This window comes from Petromyzon marinus, chromosome 84 (assembly GCF_048934315.1).
Source record: "Petromyzon marinus isolate PM22_M1 ecotype Great Lakes invasive population chromosome 84, UKy_Petmar_22M1.pri1.0, whole genome shotgun sequence".
NCBI lineage: Eukaryota > Metazoa > Chordata > Hyperoartia > Petromyzontiformes > Petromyzontidae > Petromyzon > Petromyzon marinus.
The window spans coordinates 2,028,781-2,048,673 of record NC_133749.1 but is presented as its reverse complement, the minus strand read 5'-3'; the positions used below and the strand labels follow the sequence as shown (position 1 = coordinate 2,048,673).

Genomic DNA, 19,893 nt, shown 5'->3' with positions numbered 1-19,893 from the left:
ACACCACAACATCACAGTCACACCACAACACCAGTCACACCACAACACCAGTCACACCATAACACCAGTCACACCACAACACCAGGCACACTACAACACCACAGTCACACTACAACACCAGTCACACCACAACACCAGTCACACCACAACACCAGGCACACCACAACACCCGATCACACCACAACACCACCAGTCACACCACAACACCAGTTACACCACAACACCAACGCACCACAACACCAGTCACACCACAACACCACGGTCACACCACAACACCACCACACCACAACACCAGCTCGTGATCGTGAGGGAGTCACACCACAACACCACCACCAGTCACACCACAACAACAACACCACAGTCACACCACAACACCACCTCCTGATCGTGAGGGAGTCTCACCACAACACCAGTCACACCACAACACCAGACACTCCACAACACTAGTCACACCACAACACAACCACAGTCACACCACAACACCACCGCGTGATCGTGAGGGAGTCTCACCACAACACCACAGTCTCACCACAACACCAGGCACACCACAACACCGCCACAGTCACTTCACAACACCGGGCACACCACAACATCACAGTCACACCACAACACCAGTCACACCACAACACCACCTCGTGATCGTGAGGGAGTCTCACCACAACACCAGTCACACCACAACACCAGGCACACCACAACACCCCTTCACACCACAACACCACCAGTCACACCACAACACCAGTCACACCACAACACCAACGCACCACAACACCAGTCACAACACAACACCAGTCACACCACAACACCAACACACCACAACACCACAGTCATACCACAACACCAGTCACACCACAACATCAGGCACACCACAACACCAGGCACACCACAACACCAACACACAACAACACAGTCACACCACAAAACCACAACAGTACACCACCATACCAGTTACACCACAACACCACCACAGTCACACCACAACACCACCACCAGTCACACCACAACACCACAACACCACCACAGTCACACCACAACACCACCACCAGTCACACCACAACACCACAGGCACACCACAACACCACCTCGTGCTCGTGAGGGAGTCACACCACAACACCACCAGTCACACCACAACACCACAGTCACACCACAACACCACCAGTGACACCACAACACCACAGTCACACCACAACACCAGTCGCACCACAACACCAGTCACACCACAACACCAACACACCACAACACCACAGTCACACCACAACCAGTCACACCACAACACCACCTCGTGATCGTGAGGGAGTCTCACCACAACACCAGGCACACCACAACACCACCTAGTGATCGTGAGGGAGTCACACCACAACACCAGTCACACCACAACACAACCTCGTGATCGTGAGGGAGTCTCACCACAACACCAGTCACACCACAACACCACCTCGTGATCGTGAGGGAGTCACACCACAACACCAGTCACACCACAACACCACCACAGTCACACCACAACACGACAACAGAACACCACAACACCACCACACCACAATACCGCCACCAGTCAAACCACAACACCACCACTACCACCAGTCACACCACAACACCACCACAGTCACACCACAACACCACCACACCACAACACCACCACCACAGTTACACCACACCACAGTCACACCACAACACCACCACAGTCACACCACAACACCACCACCAGTCACACCACAACACCAGAGTCACACCACAACACCACCACACCACAACACCACCTCGTGCTCGTGAGGGAGTCACACCACAACACCACCAGTCACACCACAACACCACAGTCACACCACAACACCACCAGTGACACCACAACACCACAGTCACACCACAACACCAGTCACACCACAACACCAACACACCACAGTCACACCACAACCAGTCACACCACAACACCACCTCGTGATCGTGAGGGAGTATCACCACAACACCAGGCACACCACAACACCACCTAGTGATCGTGAGGGAGTCACAACACAACACCAGTCACACCACAACAACACCTCGTGATCGTGAGGGAGTCTCACCACAACACCAGTCACACCACAACACCACCTCGTGATCGTGAGGGAGTCACACCACAACACCAGTCACACCACAACACCACCACAGTCACACCACAACACCACAACAGAACACCACCATACCAGTCACACCACAATACCACCACAGTCACACCACAACACCACCACACCACAATACCGCCACCAGTCAAACCACAACACCACCACCACTACCACCAGTCACACCACAACACCACCACAGTCACACCACAACACCACCACACCACAACACCACCACCACAGTCACACCACACCACCACAGTCACACCACAACACCACCACAGTCACACCACAACACCACCACCAGTGACATCACAACACCACAGTCACACCACAACACCAGTCACACCACAACACCAGTCACACCACAACACCAACACACCACAACACCACAGTCACACCACAACCAGTCACACCACAACACCACCACCTCGTGATCGTGAGGGAGTCACACCACAACACCAGTCACACCACAACACCAGTCACACCACAACACCACAGTCACACCACAACACCAGTCACACCACAACACCACCACAGTCACACCACAACACCACCTCGTGATCGTGAGGGAGTCACACCACAACTCCACCAGTCACACCACAACACCACCACCAGTCACACCACAACACCACCACAGTCACACCACAACACCACCAAAGTCACACCACAACACCACCACAGTCACACCACAACACCACCACAGTCACACCACAACGCCACAGTCACACCACAACACCACAGTCACACCACACCACCACCACCTGTCACACCACAACACCACCAGTCACACCACAACACCACCAGTCACACCACAACACCACCACCAGTCACACCAAAACACCACCACAGTCACAGCACAACACCACCACAGTCACACCACAACACCACAGTCACACCATAAGACCACCACCAGTCACACCACAACACCACCAGTCAGACCACAACACCACCAGTCACACCACAACACCACCACCAGTCACACCACAACACCACCACAGTCACAACACAACACCACAGTCACACCACAACACCAGTCACACCACAACACCAGTCACACCACAACACCAACACACCACAACACCACAGTCACACCACAACCAGTCACACCACAACACCACCACCTCGCGATCGTGAGGGAGACTCACCACAACACCAGGCACACCACAACACCACCTCGTGATCGTGAGGGAGTCACACCACAACACCAGTCACACCACAACACCACCTCGTGATCGTGAGGGAGTCTCACCACAACACCAGTCACACCACAACACCACCTCGTGATTGTGAGGGAGTCACACCACAACACCAGTCACAACACAACACCACCACAGTTACACCACAACACCAGAACAGAACACCACCATACCAGTCACACCACAATACCACCACAGTCACACCACAACACCACCACACCACAATACCGCCACCAGTCAAACCACAACACCACCACCACTACCACCAGTCACACCACAACACCACCACAGTCACACCACAACACCACCACACCACAACACCACCACCACTGTCACACCACACCACCACCACAGTCACACCACAACACCACCACAGTCACACCACAACACCACCACCAGTCACACCACAACACCACAGTCACACCACAACACCACCACACCACCACACCACCTCGTGCTCGTGAGGGAGTCACACCACAACACCACCACCAGTCACACCACAACACCACAGTCACACCACAGCACCAGTCACACCACAACACCAGTCACACCACAACACCTCCACCAGTGACACCACAACACCACAGTCACACCACAGTACCAGTCACACCACAACACCAGTCACACCACAACACCAACACACAACAACACCACAGTCACACCACAACCAGTCACACCACAACACCACCACCTCGTGATCGTGAGGGAGTCACACCACAACACCACTGTTACACCACAACACCAGTCACACCACAACACCAGTCACACCACAACACCACAGTCACACCACAACACCAGTCACACCACAACACCACTACCAGTCACACCACAACACCACCACCAGTCACACTACAACACCACCACAGTCACACCACAACACCACAACAGAACACCACCATACCAGTCACACCACAACACCACCACAGTCACACCACAACACCACCACACCACAATACCGCCACCAGTCAAACCACAACACCACCACCACTACCACCAGTCACACCACAACACCACCACAGTCACACCACAACACCACCACACCACAACACCACCACCACAGTCACACCACACCACCACCACAGTCACACCACAACACCACCACCAGTCACACCACAACACCACAGTCACACCACAACACCACCACACCACAACACCACCTCGTGCTCGTGAGGGAGTCACACCACAACACCACCACCAGTCACACCACAACACCACAGTCACACCACAACACCACCACCAGTGACACCACAACACCACAGTCACACCACAACACCAGTCACACCACAACACCAGTCACACCACAACACCAACACACCACAACACCACAGTCACACCACAACCAGTCACACCACAACACCACCACCTCGTGATCGTGAGGGAGTCACACCACAACACCACTGTTACACCACAACACCAGTCACACCACAACACCAGTCACACCACAACACCACATTCACACCACAACACCAGTCACACCACAACACCACAGTCACAACACCAGTAACACCACAACACCACCACAGTCACACCACAACACCACCTCGTGATCGTGAGGGAGTCACACCACAACACCACCAGTCACACCACAACACCACCACAAGTCACACCACAACACCACCACAGTCACACCACAACACCACCAAAGTCACACCACAACACACCACAGTCACACCACAACACCACCACAGTCACACCACAACACCACAGTCACACCACAACACCACAGTCACACCACACCACCACCACCTGTCACACCAAAACACCACCAGTCACACCACAACACCACCAGTCACACCACAACACCACCACCAGTCACAACAAAACACCACCACAGTCACAGCACAACACCACCACAGTCACACCACAACACCACAGTCACACCATAAGACCACCACCAGTCACACCACAACACCACCAGTCACACCACAACACCACCAGTCACACCACAACACCACCACCAGTCACACCACAACACCACCACAGTCACAACACAACACCACAGTCACACCACAACACCACCAGTCACACCACAACACAACAGTCACACCACAACACCACCACCAGTCACACCCCAACACAACGACGAGTCACACCCCAACACCACGACCAGTCACACCACAACACCACCAGTCACACCGCAACACCACAACACAACACCACCATACCAGTCACACCACAACACCACCACAGTAACACCACAACACCACAACACAACACCACCATACCAGTGACACCACAACACCACCACAGTCACACGACAACACCTCCACACCACAACACCATCACCACAGTCACACCACACCACCACCACAGTCACACCACAACACCACCACAGTCGCACCACAACACCAACACCAGTCACACCACAACACCACCACCAGTCACACCACAACACCACAGTCACACCACAACACCACCACTACCACCAGTCACAACACAACACCACCACAGTCACACCACAACACCACGACAGTCACACCCCAACACCACCGCAGTCACACCACAACACCACCACCACAGTCACACCACAACACCACCACCAGGCACACCACAACACCACCAGTCACACCACAACACCACCACCAGTCACACCACAACACCACCAGTCACACCAAAACACCACCACCACAGTCACACCACAATACCACCAGTCACACCACAACACCACAGTCACACCACAACACCACCACCAGTACACCACAACACCACCACAGTAACACCACAACACCACCGCAGTCACACCACAACACCAGCACAGTCACACCACAACACCACCTCGTGATCGTGAGCGAGTCACACCACAACACCACCACAGTCACACCACAACACCACCACCAGTCACGCCACAACACCACGGTCGCACCACAACACCACCACACCACAACACCAGCTCGTGATCATGAAGGAGTCACACCACAACACCACCACCAGTCATACCACAACACCACCACAGTCACACCACAACACCACCAGTCACACCACAACACCACCACCAGTCACACCACAACACCACAACACCACAGTCACACCACAACACCACCACAGTCACACCACAACACCACCTCGTGATCGTGAGGGAGTCACACCACAACACCACCACCATTCACACCACAACACCAGGGTCACACCGCAACACCACCACACCACAACACCACCTCGTGATCGTGAGGGAGTCACACAATGACACCACCAGTCACACCACAACACCACCACAGTCACACCACAACACCACCACATTCACACCACAACACCACAGTCACACCATAAGACCACCACTAGTCACACCACAACACCACCAGTCACACCACAACACCACCACAGTTATACCACAACACCACAGTCACACCACAACACCACCAGTCACAACACAACAACACAGTCACACCACAAAACCACAACACAACACTACCATACCAGTCACACCACAACACCACCACAGTCACACCACAACACCACCACACCACAACACCGCCAACAGTCAAACCACAACACCACCACCACTACCACCAGTCACACCACAACACCACCACAGTCACACCACAACACCACCACACCACAACACCATCACCACAGTCACACCACACCACCACCACAGTCACACCACAACACCACCACAGTCACACCACAACACCACCACCAGTCACACCACAACACCACAACACAACACCACCATACCACCACACCACCTCGTGATCGTGAGGGAGTCACACCACAACACCACCACCAGTCACAACACAACACCACCACAGTCACACCCCAACACCACCGCAGTCACACCACAACACCACCACCACAGTCACACCACAACACCACCACCAGTCACACCACAACACCACCAGTCACACCACAACACCACCATCACAGTCACACCACAACACCACCAGTCACACCACAACACCACAGTCACACCACAACACCACCACCAGTACACCACAACACCACCACAGTAACACCACAACACCACCGCAGTCACACCACAACACCACCACAGTCACACCCCAACACCACCGCAGTCACACCACAACACTACCACCACAGTCACACCACAACACCACCACCAGTCACACCACAACACCACCAGTCACACCACAACACCACCATCACAGTCACACCACAACACCACCAGTCACACCACAACACCACAGTCACACCACAACACCACCACCAGTACACCACAACACCACCACAGTAACACCACAACACCACCGGAGTCACACCACAACACCACCACAGTCACACCACAACACCACCACCAGTCACGCCACAACACCACGGTCACACCACAACACCACCACACCACAACACCAGCTTGTGATCGTGAAGGAGTCACACCACAACACCAGCACCAGTCATACCACAACACCACCACAGTCACACCACAACACCACCAGTCACACCACAACACCACCACCACCAGTCACACCACAACACCACAACACCACAGTCACACCACAACACCACCACAGTCACACCACAACACCACCTCGTGATCGTGAGGGAGTCACACCACAACACCACCACCATTCACACCACAACACCAGGGTCACACCGCAACACCACCACACCACCACACCACCTCGTGATCGTGAGGGAGTCACACAATGACACCACCAGTCACACCACAACACCACCACAGTCACACCACAACACCACAGTCACACCACAACACCACCAGTCACAACACAACAACACAGTCACACCACAAAACCACAACACAACACTACCATACCAGTCACACCACAACACCACCACAGTCACACCACAACACCACCACACCACAACACCGCCACCAGTCAAACCACAACACCACCACCACTACCACCAGTCACACCACAACACCACCACAGTCACACCACAACACCACCACACCACAACACCATCACCACAGTCACACCACACCACCACCACAGTCACACCACAACACCACCACAGTCACACAACAACACCACCACCAGTCACACCACAACACCACAGTCACACCACAACACCACCACACCACCACACCACCTCGTGATCGTGAGGGAGTCACACCACAACACCACCACCAGTCACACCACAACACCACCACAGTCACACCCCAACACCACCGCAGTCACACCACAACACCACCACCACAGTCACACCACAACACCACCACCAGTCACACCACAACACCACCAGTCACACCACAACACCACCATCACAGTCACACCACAACACCACCAGTCACACCACAACACCACAGTCACACCACAACACCACCACCATTACACCACAACACCACCACAGTAACACCACAACACCACCGCAGTCACACCACAACACCACGACAGTTACACCACAACACCACCACCAGTCACGCCACAACACCACGATCACACCACAACACCACCACACCACAACACCAGCTCGTGATCGTGAGGGAGTCTCAACCACAACACCACCAGTCACACCACAACACCACCACAGTCACACCACAACACCACCGCAGTCACACCACAACACCACCACCACCACAGTCACACCACAACACCACCACCAGTCACACCACAACACCACCAGTCACACCACAACACCACCATCACAGTCACACCACAACACCACCAGTCACACCACAGTCACACCACAACACCACCACCAGTACACCACAACACCACCACAGTAACACCACAACACCACCGAAGTCACACCACAACACCACCACAGTCACACCACAACACCACCACCAGTCACGCCACAACACCACGGTCACACCACAACACCACCACACCACAACACCATCACCACAGTCACACCACACCACCACCACAGTCACACCACAACACCACCACAGTCACACAACAACACCACCACCAGTCACACCACAACACCACAGTCACACCACAACACCACCACACCACCACACCACCTCGTGATCGTGAGGGAGTCACACCACAACACCACCACCAGTCACACCACAACACCACCACAGTCACACCCCAACACCACCGCAGTCACACCACAACACCACCACCACAGTCACACCACAACACCACCACCAGTCACACCACAACACCACCAGTCACACCACAACACCACCATCACAGTCACACCACAACACCACCAGTCACACCACAACACCACAGTCACACCACAACACCACCACCATTACACCACAACACCACCACAGTAACACCACAACACCACCGCAGTCACACCACAACACCACGACAGTTACACCACAACACCACCACCAGTCACGCCACAACACCACGATCACACCACAACACCACCACACCACAACACCAGCTCGTGATCGTGAGGGAGTCTCAACCACAACACCACCAGTCACACCACAACACCACCACAGTCACACCACAACACCACCGCAGTCACACCACAACACCACCACCACAGTCACACCACAACACCACCACCAGTCACACCACAACACCACCAGTCACACCACAACACCACCATCACAGTCACACCACAACACCACCAGTCACACCACAGTCACACCACAACACCACCACCAGTACACCACAACACCACCACAGTAACACCACAACACCACCGAAGTCACACCACAACACCACCACAGTCACACCACAACACCACCACCAGTCACGCCACAACACCACGGTCACACCACAACACCACCACACCACAACACCAGCTCGTGATCGTGAGGGAGTCACACCACAACACCACCACCAGTCACACCACAACACCACCACAGTCACACCACAACACCACCAGTCACACCACAACACCACCACCAGTCACACCACAACACCACAGTCACACCACAACACCACCGCAGTCACACCACAACACCACCGCAGTCACACCACAACACCACCTCGTGATCGTGAGGGAGTCACACCACAACACTACCACCAGTTACACCACAACACCACCACCAGTCACACCACAACACCAGGGTCACACCGCAACACCACCCCACAACACCACCTCGTGATCGTGAGGGAGTCACACAACGACACCACCAGTCACACCACAACACCACCACAGTCACACCACAACACCACCACAGTCACACCACAACACCACCACAGTCACACAACAACACCACAGTCACACCACACCACCACCAGTCACACCACAACACCACCACCAGTCACACCACAACACCACCACCAGTCACACCACAACACCACCACCAGTCACACCACAACACCACCACAGTCACATCACAACACCACAGTCACACCATAAGACCACCACTAGTCACACCACAACACCACCAGTCACACCACAACACCACCACCAATCACACCCCAACACCATCACAGTCACACCACAACACCACAGTCACACCACAACACCACCACTCACAACACAACAACACAATCACACCACAACACAACAGTCACACCACAACACCACCAGCAGTCACACCACAACACCACAACACAACACCACCATATCAGCCACACCACAACACCACCACAGTCACACCACAACACCACCATACCAGTCACACCACAACACCACCACAGTCACACCACAACACCACCACACCACAACACCGCCACCAGTCACACCACAACACCACCACCACTACCACCAGTCACACCACAACACCACCACAGTCACACCACAACACCACCACACCACAATACCACCACCACAGTCACACCACACCACCACCACAGTCACACCACAACACCACCACAGTCACACCACAACACCACCACCAGTCACACCACAACACCACCACCTCGTCACACCACGTGACACTATACAGACTCATAGAGACTCATAGTGTCTCATAGAGATACACAGAGACCCATAGAGATACACAGAGACTCATAGAGATACACAGAGACTCATAGAGACACACAGAGACTCATAGAGACACACAAAGACTCATAGAGACACACAGAGACTCATAGAGACACACATAGACTCATAGACATACACAGAGACTATAGAGATACACAGAGACCCATCGAGATACACAGAGACCCATAGAGATACACAGAGACTCATAGAGACACACATAGACTCATAGACATACACAGAGACTATAGAGATACACAGAGACCCATAGAGACACACAGAGACTCGTAGAGATACATAGAGACTCATAGGGATACACAGACACTCATAGAGATACACAGAGACCCATAGAGACACACAGAGACTCATAGAGATACACAGAGACCCATAGAGATACACAGATACCCATAGAGACACACAGAGACTCATAGAGACACACAGAGACCCATAGAGACACAGATACTCATAGAGATACACAGAGACCCATAGAGACACACAGAGACTCATAGAGATACACAGAGACCCATAGAGACACACAGAGACTCATAGAGATACACAGAAATCCATAGAGATACACAGCGACTCATAGAGATACACATAGACTCATAGAGATACACAGAGACCCATAGAGATACACAGAGACCCATAGAGATACACAGAGACTCGTAGAGACACACAGAGACTCGTAGAGATACACAGAGACCCATAGAGATACACAGAGACCCATAGAGACACACAGAGACTCATAGAGATACACAGAGACCCATAGAGACACGCAGAGACTCATAGAGATACACAGAAACCCATAGAGATACACAGAGACTCATAGAGATACACAGAGACCCATAGAGATACACAGAGACCCGTAGAGACACACAGAGACTCGTAGAGATACACAGAGACCCATAGAGATACACAGCGACTCATAGAGATACACAGAGACCCATAGAGATACACAGAGACCCATAGAGACACACAGAGACTCATAGAGATACACAGAAACCCATAGAGATACACAGAGACTCATAGAGATACACAGAGACCCATAGAGATACACAGAGACCCGTAGAGACACACAGAGACCCATAGAAACACACAGAGACTCATAGAGATACACAGAGACTCATAGAGATACACAGAGACCCATAGAGATACACAGAGACTCATAGAGATACACAGAGACCCATAGAGATACACAGAGACCCGTAGAGACACACAGAGACCCATAGAAACACACAGAGACTCATAGAGATACACAGAGACTCGTAGAGATACACAGAGACCCATAGAAACACACAGAGACTCATAGAGATACACAGAGACTCATAGAGATACATAGAGACCCATAGAGATACACAGATACTCATAGAGATACACAGAGACTCAGAGATACACAGAGACCCATAGAGATACACAGAGACTCGTAGAGATACACAGAGACTCATAGAGACACACAGAGACCCATAGAGACACACAGAGACCCATAGAGACACACAGAGACCCATCGAGATACACAGAGACTCGTAGAGATACACAGAGACCCATAGAGATACAGAGTTCCATAGAGACCCAGTCAGAGACGCATAGAGACCAAGAGAAACCCATTGAGATGATTGTGACACCTTTCAATTAATGCCAAAACCTACCGTGGTGACTGACTCCATTTATCTCTCTCTCTCTCTCGCAGAAACAAAAACAATGATGGAGTAGTTCAGGTGAGTTGGGAACGCTCTAAATAAACACACACAGCTCAGGCGGTACCGGTACAGCCCCCGACAGAGGAGTGGCAGCCTCTCCTCCACACACCCACGCCAGATCCGGTCCACCGGATCTCCGGAATGCCACAGAGATCCAGGCGGTACCGGTCCAGCCCCCGACAGAGGAGTGGCAGCCTCTCCTCCACACACCCACGCCAGATCCGGTCCACCGGACCTCCTGAATGCCACAGAGATCCAGGCGGTACCGGTCCAGCCCCCGACAGAGGAGTGGCAGCCTCTCCTCCACACACCCACGTCAGATCCGGTCCACCGGACCTCCTGAATGCCACAGAGATCCAGGCGGTACCGGTCCAGCCCCCGACAGAGGAGTGGCAGCCTCTCCTCCACACACCTACGTCAGATCCGGTCCACCGGACCTCCTGAATGCCACAGAGATCCAGGCGGTACCGGTCCAGCCCCCGACAGAGGAGTGGCAGCCTCTCCTCCACACACCTACGTCAGATCCGGTCCACCGGACCTCCTGAATGCCACAGAGATCTAGGCGGTACCGGTCCAGCTCCGGACAGACGAGTGGCAGCCTCTCCTCCACACACCCATGCCAGATCCGATCCACCGGACCTCCTGAATGCCACAGAGATCCAGGCGGTACCGGTCCGGCTCCCGACAGAGGAGTGGCAGCCTCTCCTCCGCAGTGAGCGTTCGAACATTCCACGTGGTCACTCGCAATGGGTTTATTTTGCCGTTTCTGGGGGAGCCCCTTGGCTACGGGATTCCATCTCCACGCTGGGCCAAATGGGGGTTTTTGCCAGGAGACGTCATAGACGCCTGTCCCCCCAGGGCCTCCGGCAACAGCTTGCTTAGATTTTTTTTCCCACCTGGTTGAGTGGTACTTGGATAGAAGTTGGAGGGGTTGACCAGCCACTTGCACCCGTCCAGAGCCCCCGTTTGTCCGCTGTGGTGAATGCAGACGCCGTGAGAGGAATGGCCAATTGCAATTGGCCCTCCACCCCCACGGCACTGCCCACCACAGCGTTGCCGTCCGGCACCAATGAGGAGGTCGGAGGTTGTTCTGCCGGACAGGCAACAACAACAACAACAACCGCCATTCGCCCCTACACGGCGGTGACGTCACCACGGCGCTTGTGGCAGGCTAGGTGCACCTGAAGGCCCGCTGGCAGGAGGTCACGGGGCAGACCGAGGTGCCACGGGTCGACTGACTGAGATGACTGGCTGATGCACTACCTGTGCCCCCTACTGTGCCAACCTGCTGTGCTTGAGCCGCCCGGCGCTCCGCTCGTTGTTGTGAGCGCCGCTCCTCCGCCCTCCGTTGTTGTTGGAGGGCGACTGCCTCCAACTGCCCAGTAGCGTCCTTCACGAGCCTCCTCCACAGAGGCCAATCTTGACACCGTCATCGGCAAGTCCACTCAGCTCGAAGTCCTCCTGTACCACATCACTCCATCTCTTCTCTAGCCCGTGCCGCGCCCGTTTAGCCCCCTCGATCCGGCCGAACAAAAGCTGTTTGGGCATGCGGTGGCTGGGCATGCGGGCTACATGACCCAGCCAACGCTGTCTTGCCTGCCGGAGGAGCTCACCGATGGGACCTTACCCAGATCTTTCAAGGATTTGTGAGCTCCTCACACAATCCAGCCTAGTTAAACCCAGGATGGATCGTAGGCAGGCTAGCCTAAATGTTTCTAACCGGTGGAGATGTTCCATTAGGGGGTCCACGTTTCGCAAGCGTAGAGAAGGGAGGGAATGACCGTGGCCGAGAAGAACTGAAGCTTTTTGCGGAGCGACAGACCAGGTAGCTTCCACACAGCGTTACGCAACCAATGAAAAGATATTACCGCTCGACTGATTCGGAGTGAGACCTCTGCTGTTAAACTGGAGCCGGTCATAAGCCCACTGCCCAGGTATGGGAAACTCACCACTCTCTCCACAACTGCCCCATCACCGATTGGGAGTTGTGGGGTGGAGTGTCCGATGGTACAAAATACCCAGGCAGGTGCTTAGTTTTGGTGGGGCTGATGGAAAGGCCCCATCTTTTAGTGGCATGCTCCAGTCTCAGCAGCAGCGTCTCCAACTCCTCCTCTGAATGAGCAGCTATTACCAAATCATTGGCATACATAACGTGGTTGAGCAATAGGGAGCCATCCCTTGACCGCACCTGGGCATCGATCAGCCTCCCATTATATCTGTACCATTTGGAGATTCCCCCGGTACAGATATTGAAGACTTCACGAACTATGTGGTCAAAATAGATGTTAAATAATGTGGGAGCCAGAGGACATCCCTGTCGCACCCCAAGGTGTACAGGGAATGGCTCTGACTCCGGGCCACAGAGTTTTACCCGGGCCCGCTCACCATCATGAAGGTCCTTAATGATCGTGAGCAGGGGATCAGGGACTCCAAAAGCACCAAGAACAACCCAGAGCCCAGGCCTACTTATGGTATCATAGGCCTTGACCAGGTCAATAAAGCAGAGATGTGGGTCTTGTTGGAATTCCCTACATCTCTGCTGTAGCAGACGGACAGATAATATGGCATCTGTGCAGGACCGCCCTTTCCTGAAACCGCATTGGGGCTCTGCAAGCCCCTCCTCAGCGTGCCTGGCAAGGCGATGTTGAAAAATCCTTGCCAGGACCTTTCCAGGCACACTGAGGAGTGAGATGCCGCTGTAGTTGTTACAGTCTGTGCGGTCCCCCTTCTTAAAGAGGGGGACCACCAGGGCATCCTTCCACTCCTGCCGAACCCGTCCAGTGGTCCAGACTGTTGTTATGATGTCATATAGGGCAGTCTGTGCACAAACGCCACCCTCCCTCAGCATTTCGCTTGGGAGATCATCTCTGCCCGCTGCCTTTCCTGGTCTCAGACTCCGGATCGCCTTCAGTACTTCCTCAACAGATGGCACTTCAGCCAGACACTCACAGGGGGTGACTTCTTCCAATATTTGAGGCACTGCAGCCTCAGCAGGGTCATCCTCACTTTGTGCCACGATGTTTTCCTGGCTGAGGGATTTTCCCTCCACCAGGACCTCACGGAAATGCTCAGCAAATCTGCAAACCTGTTCCTGGGGGTCGGAGATTGGATCACCGTTTTTTCTCCCCTAATGATGGTAATAGGTGTGGTGCTGCAGGTTACTTTTTTGATGGAGTTAAATAGAGATTTGTGATCACGGGCCACTGAGGCAGACTCCATCTCCTCAGCAACCTGCGACCACCACCCATCCTTGCAGCGCCTCACGGCTCTCCGAACCTCCGAGCGAAGGCTGCGGTAAGCCTCCTCATTCTCTGACGTGGGATTCTGTAGCCGATGACAGTGGGCCTGTCGCTTTTTCTCAACCATCCTGAACACTTCCTCTGTCAGCCAGGGTCTCTGGGGAGGTCTGGACCGCGTACCCAAAGCATCCAATGCAGCTGCATGAGTGACAGTCCTAAACCTCGCCCATTTACCCTCGACATCAGGAGGAGTGGGGGACGATGCCAATCCCAGCCGCAAGCGATGATGAAATTCTCGCTTGCAACGTTCATCAGATAACTGAGACCAGGCCACTTTAGGTTGGAATGGGGTCCTGGGTGTACACCCACCACCTGAGCGGAAGAATGGCGGGCGCATCTTAAAGATGACTAGTCGATGGTCAGAGGGCAGATCAGCTCCACGGTAGGTTCTGGTGTCAAGGACATGGGCTCACATCCGCTGGTCCGTCACTATGTAGTCCAGTAGATGTTCTTGCTTAGACCCGGCATGCATCCATGATGTTGTGTGGATGCGCCGATGCCGGAACAGCGTGTTGGTAATTACAAGCCCATGGGCTGCACAAAAATCTAGCAGCCTCCTACCGTTGTTATTGAGCTGATCTGGCCCATGCCCACCAATCACTCCAGACCAGGTGCCAGTATCATGACCCACTCGGGAATTGAAGTCACCCAACAAGATGACTCTATTCCGAGGGGCCACTTTAGCTAGCATCTGTGACAGGAGGTCATAGAAGGCATCTGACTCATCGGCCTTGCCTGCATCCCTCCAAGGATGTTCGTCTTCGGTGGGAGCATAAGTAACCACGACCACCACTCCTCACCTCCGGTTGATGGGAAGGCGAGCCCAAAGTAGCCTGGGGCTTACAGACACAGACACACACACAGACACACACACACACACAGACACATACACACAGAAACACACACAGACACACACACAGACACACCTACACACACAGACACACACACGTAAACACACACGTACACAGACACACACAGACACACGTACACAGACACACACACAGACACACACACAGACACACCTACACACACAGACACACCTATACACACACAGACACACACACGTACACAGACACACACACACACAGATACACACACAGACACACGTACACAGACACACGTACACAGACACACACACAGACACACACACACAGACACACACACAGACACACACACAGACACACACAGACACAGACACACACACAGACACACCCCCATTGTGATAGTGAACACCGCCGCAGTCAACACACACACACAGGTGAACACACACTCACACACACAGCTACAGACAAAGGTCCCCCAGGTAGCCTCCAGCAGGCCGCAGGGGCAAGTGCTGTTAGTAGCAAGTAGCAGCACCTACACACACACAGATACACACGTACACAGACACACACACAGACACACACACACGTACACAGACACACACACAGACACACAGACACACACAGACACACAGACGCACACACACAGACACACACAGACACACACAGACACACACAGACACACAGACGCACACACACAGACACACACAGACACACACACAGACACACACACAGACACACACACAGACACACACACACAGACACACACACAGACACACACACAGACACACACACAGTCACACACACACAGACACACACACACAGTCACACACACACAGTCACACACACACACACAGACACACACACAGACACACACACACACAGACACACACACACAGTCACACACAGACACACAGACACACACACAGACACACACACACACAGACACACACACACAGACACACACACAGACACACCCCCATTGTGATAGTGAACACCACCGCAGTCAACACACACACAGGTGAACACACACTCTCACACAGCTACAGACAAAGGTCCCCCAGGTAGCCTCCAGCAGGCTGCAGGGGCAAGTACTGTCAGTAGCAAGTAGCAGCACCTACACACACACAGACACACACGTACACAGACACACACACAGACACACACACACGTCCACAGACACACACACAGACACACAGACACACACAGACACACAGACGCACACACACAGACACACACAGACACACACAGACACACACACAGACACACACAGACACACAGACGCACACACACAGACACACACAGACACACACACAGACACACACACAGACACACACACTGACACACACAGACACACACACACACACACCTACACACACACAGACACACCTACACACACACACAGACACACACACACAGACACACACACAGACAAATACACACACAGACACACACAGACACACACAGACACACACACAGACACACACACAGAGAGACGCACACAGACACACACACAGACACACACAGACACACACACAGACACACACACAGACAGACACACACAGACAGACACAGACACAGACACACAGACACACACACACAGAGACACACACAGAGACACACACACAGAGACACACACAGAGACACACACATAGACACACAGACACACACACACAGACACACACACAGACACACACACACCTACACACACAGACACACACACAGAGACACACACACAGACTACCACAGACACACACAGACACACACACAGACACACACAGAGACACACACACAGACACACACACAGAAACACACACAGACACACCCACAGACACACACACAGAGACACACACACAGAGACACACACACAGAGACACACACACAGACACACACAGACAGAGACACACACACAGACACACACAGACACAGACACACACACACCTACACACACAGACACACACACAGAGACACACACAGACACACACACAGACACACACACAGACACACACAGACACACACACAGAGACGCACACACAGACACACACACAGACACACACACAGACAGACACACACAGACAGACACACACACAGACACACACACAGACACACAGACACACACACACAGAGACACACACACAGAGACACACACACAGAGACACACACACAGACACACACAGACACACACACAGACACACACACCTACACACACAGACACACACAGAGACACACACAGACACACAGACACACACAGACACACACACAGACACACACACAGACACACACACAGACACACACACACAGACACACACACAGACACACACACAGACACACACACAGACACACACACACTGACACACACACAGACACACCCCCATTGTGATAGTGAACACCACCGCAGTCAACACTCACACACAGGTGAACACACACTCTCACACAGCTACAGACAAAGGTCCCCCAGGTAGCCTCCAGCAGGCTGCAGGGGCAAGTACTGTCAGTAGCAAGTAGCAGCACCTACACACACACAAAGATCCCCCAGGTAGCCTCTAGCAGGCTGTAGGGGCAAGTGTAGTTAGTAGCGAGTAGCAGCACCTACACACACAGACAAAGATCCCCCAGGTAGCCTCTAGCAGGCTGTAGGGGCAAGTTCTGTGAGTAGCGAGTAGCAGCACCTACACACACACAGACAAAGATCCCCCAGGTAGCCTCTAGCAGGGCTGTAGGGGCAAGTGCTGTAGTTAGTAGCGAGTAGCAGCACCTACACACACAGACAAAGATCCCCCAGGTAGCCCCTAGCAGGGCTGTAGGGGCAAGTGCTGTTAGTAGCGAGTAGCAGCACCTACACACACACAGAGAGGGGGTGGGTAGCTACCAGCACCACGCCCGGCCGCCTTTGTCTCTCTCCCAGTGCTGGCGATGTTCACTACACACCACAGCTGCACCAGACACTCAGTTGAGGCTGAGTCGACCTAGAGGAGGCCCAGGACCGGTTCAGATAATCGTCACTGGTGGTGGTGGCCGTG

General features: G+C 53.6%; 1 protein-coding gene across 4 annotated transcripts in view; it reads left to right on the top strand.

The window, feature by feature from the left end:
* The window catches only part of LOC142907861 (uncharacterized), a 96,774-nt gene that overhangs the window by 58,886 nt on the left and 17,995 nt on the right, over nt 1–19,893 (top strand). For all 4 annotated transcript variants that reach the window (XM_076057732.1, XM_076057729.1, XM_076057731.1 and 1 more), the window contains exon 5: nt 12,744–12,771. In XM_076057732.1, coding sequence (XP_075913847.1) covers nt 12,744–12,758 — 15 coding nt within the window. In that variant the 3' untranslated portion in view covers nt 12,759–12,771. The remainder of the gene's footprint in view (nt 1–12,743; nt 12,772–19,893) is intronic.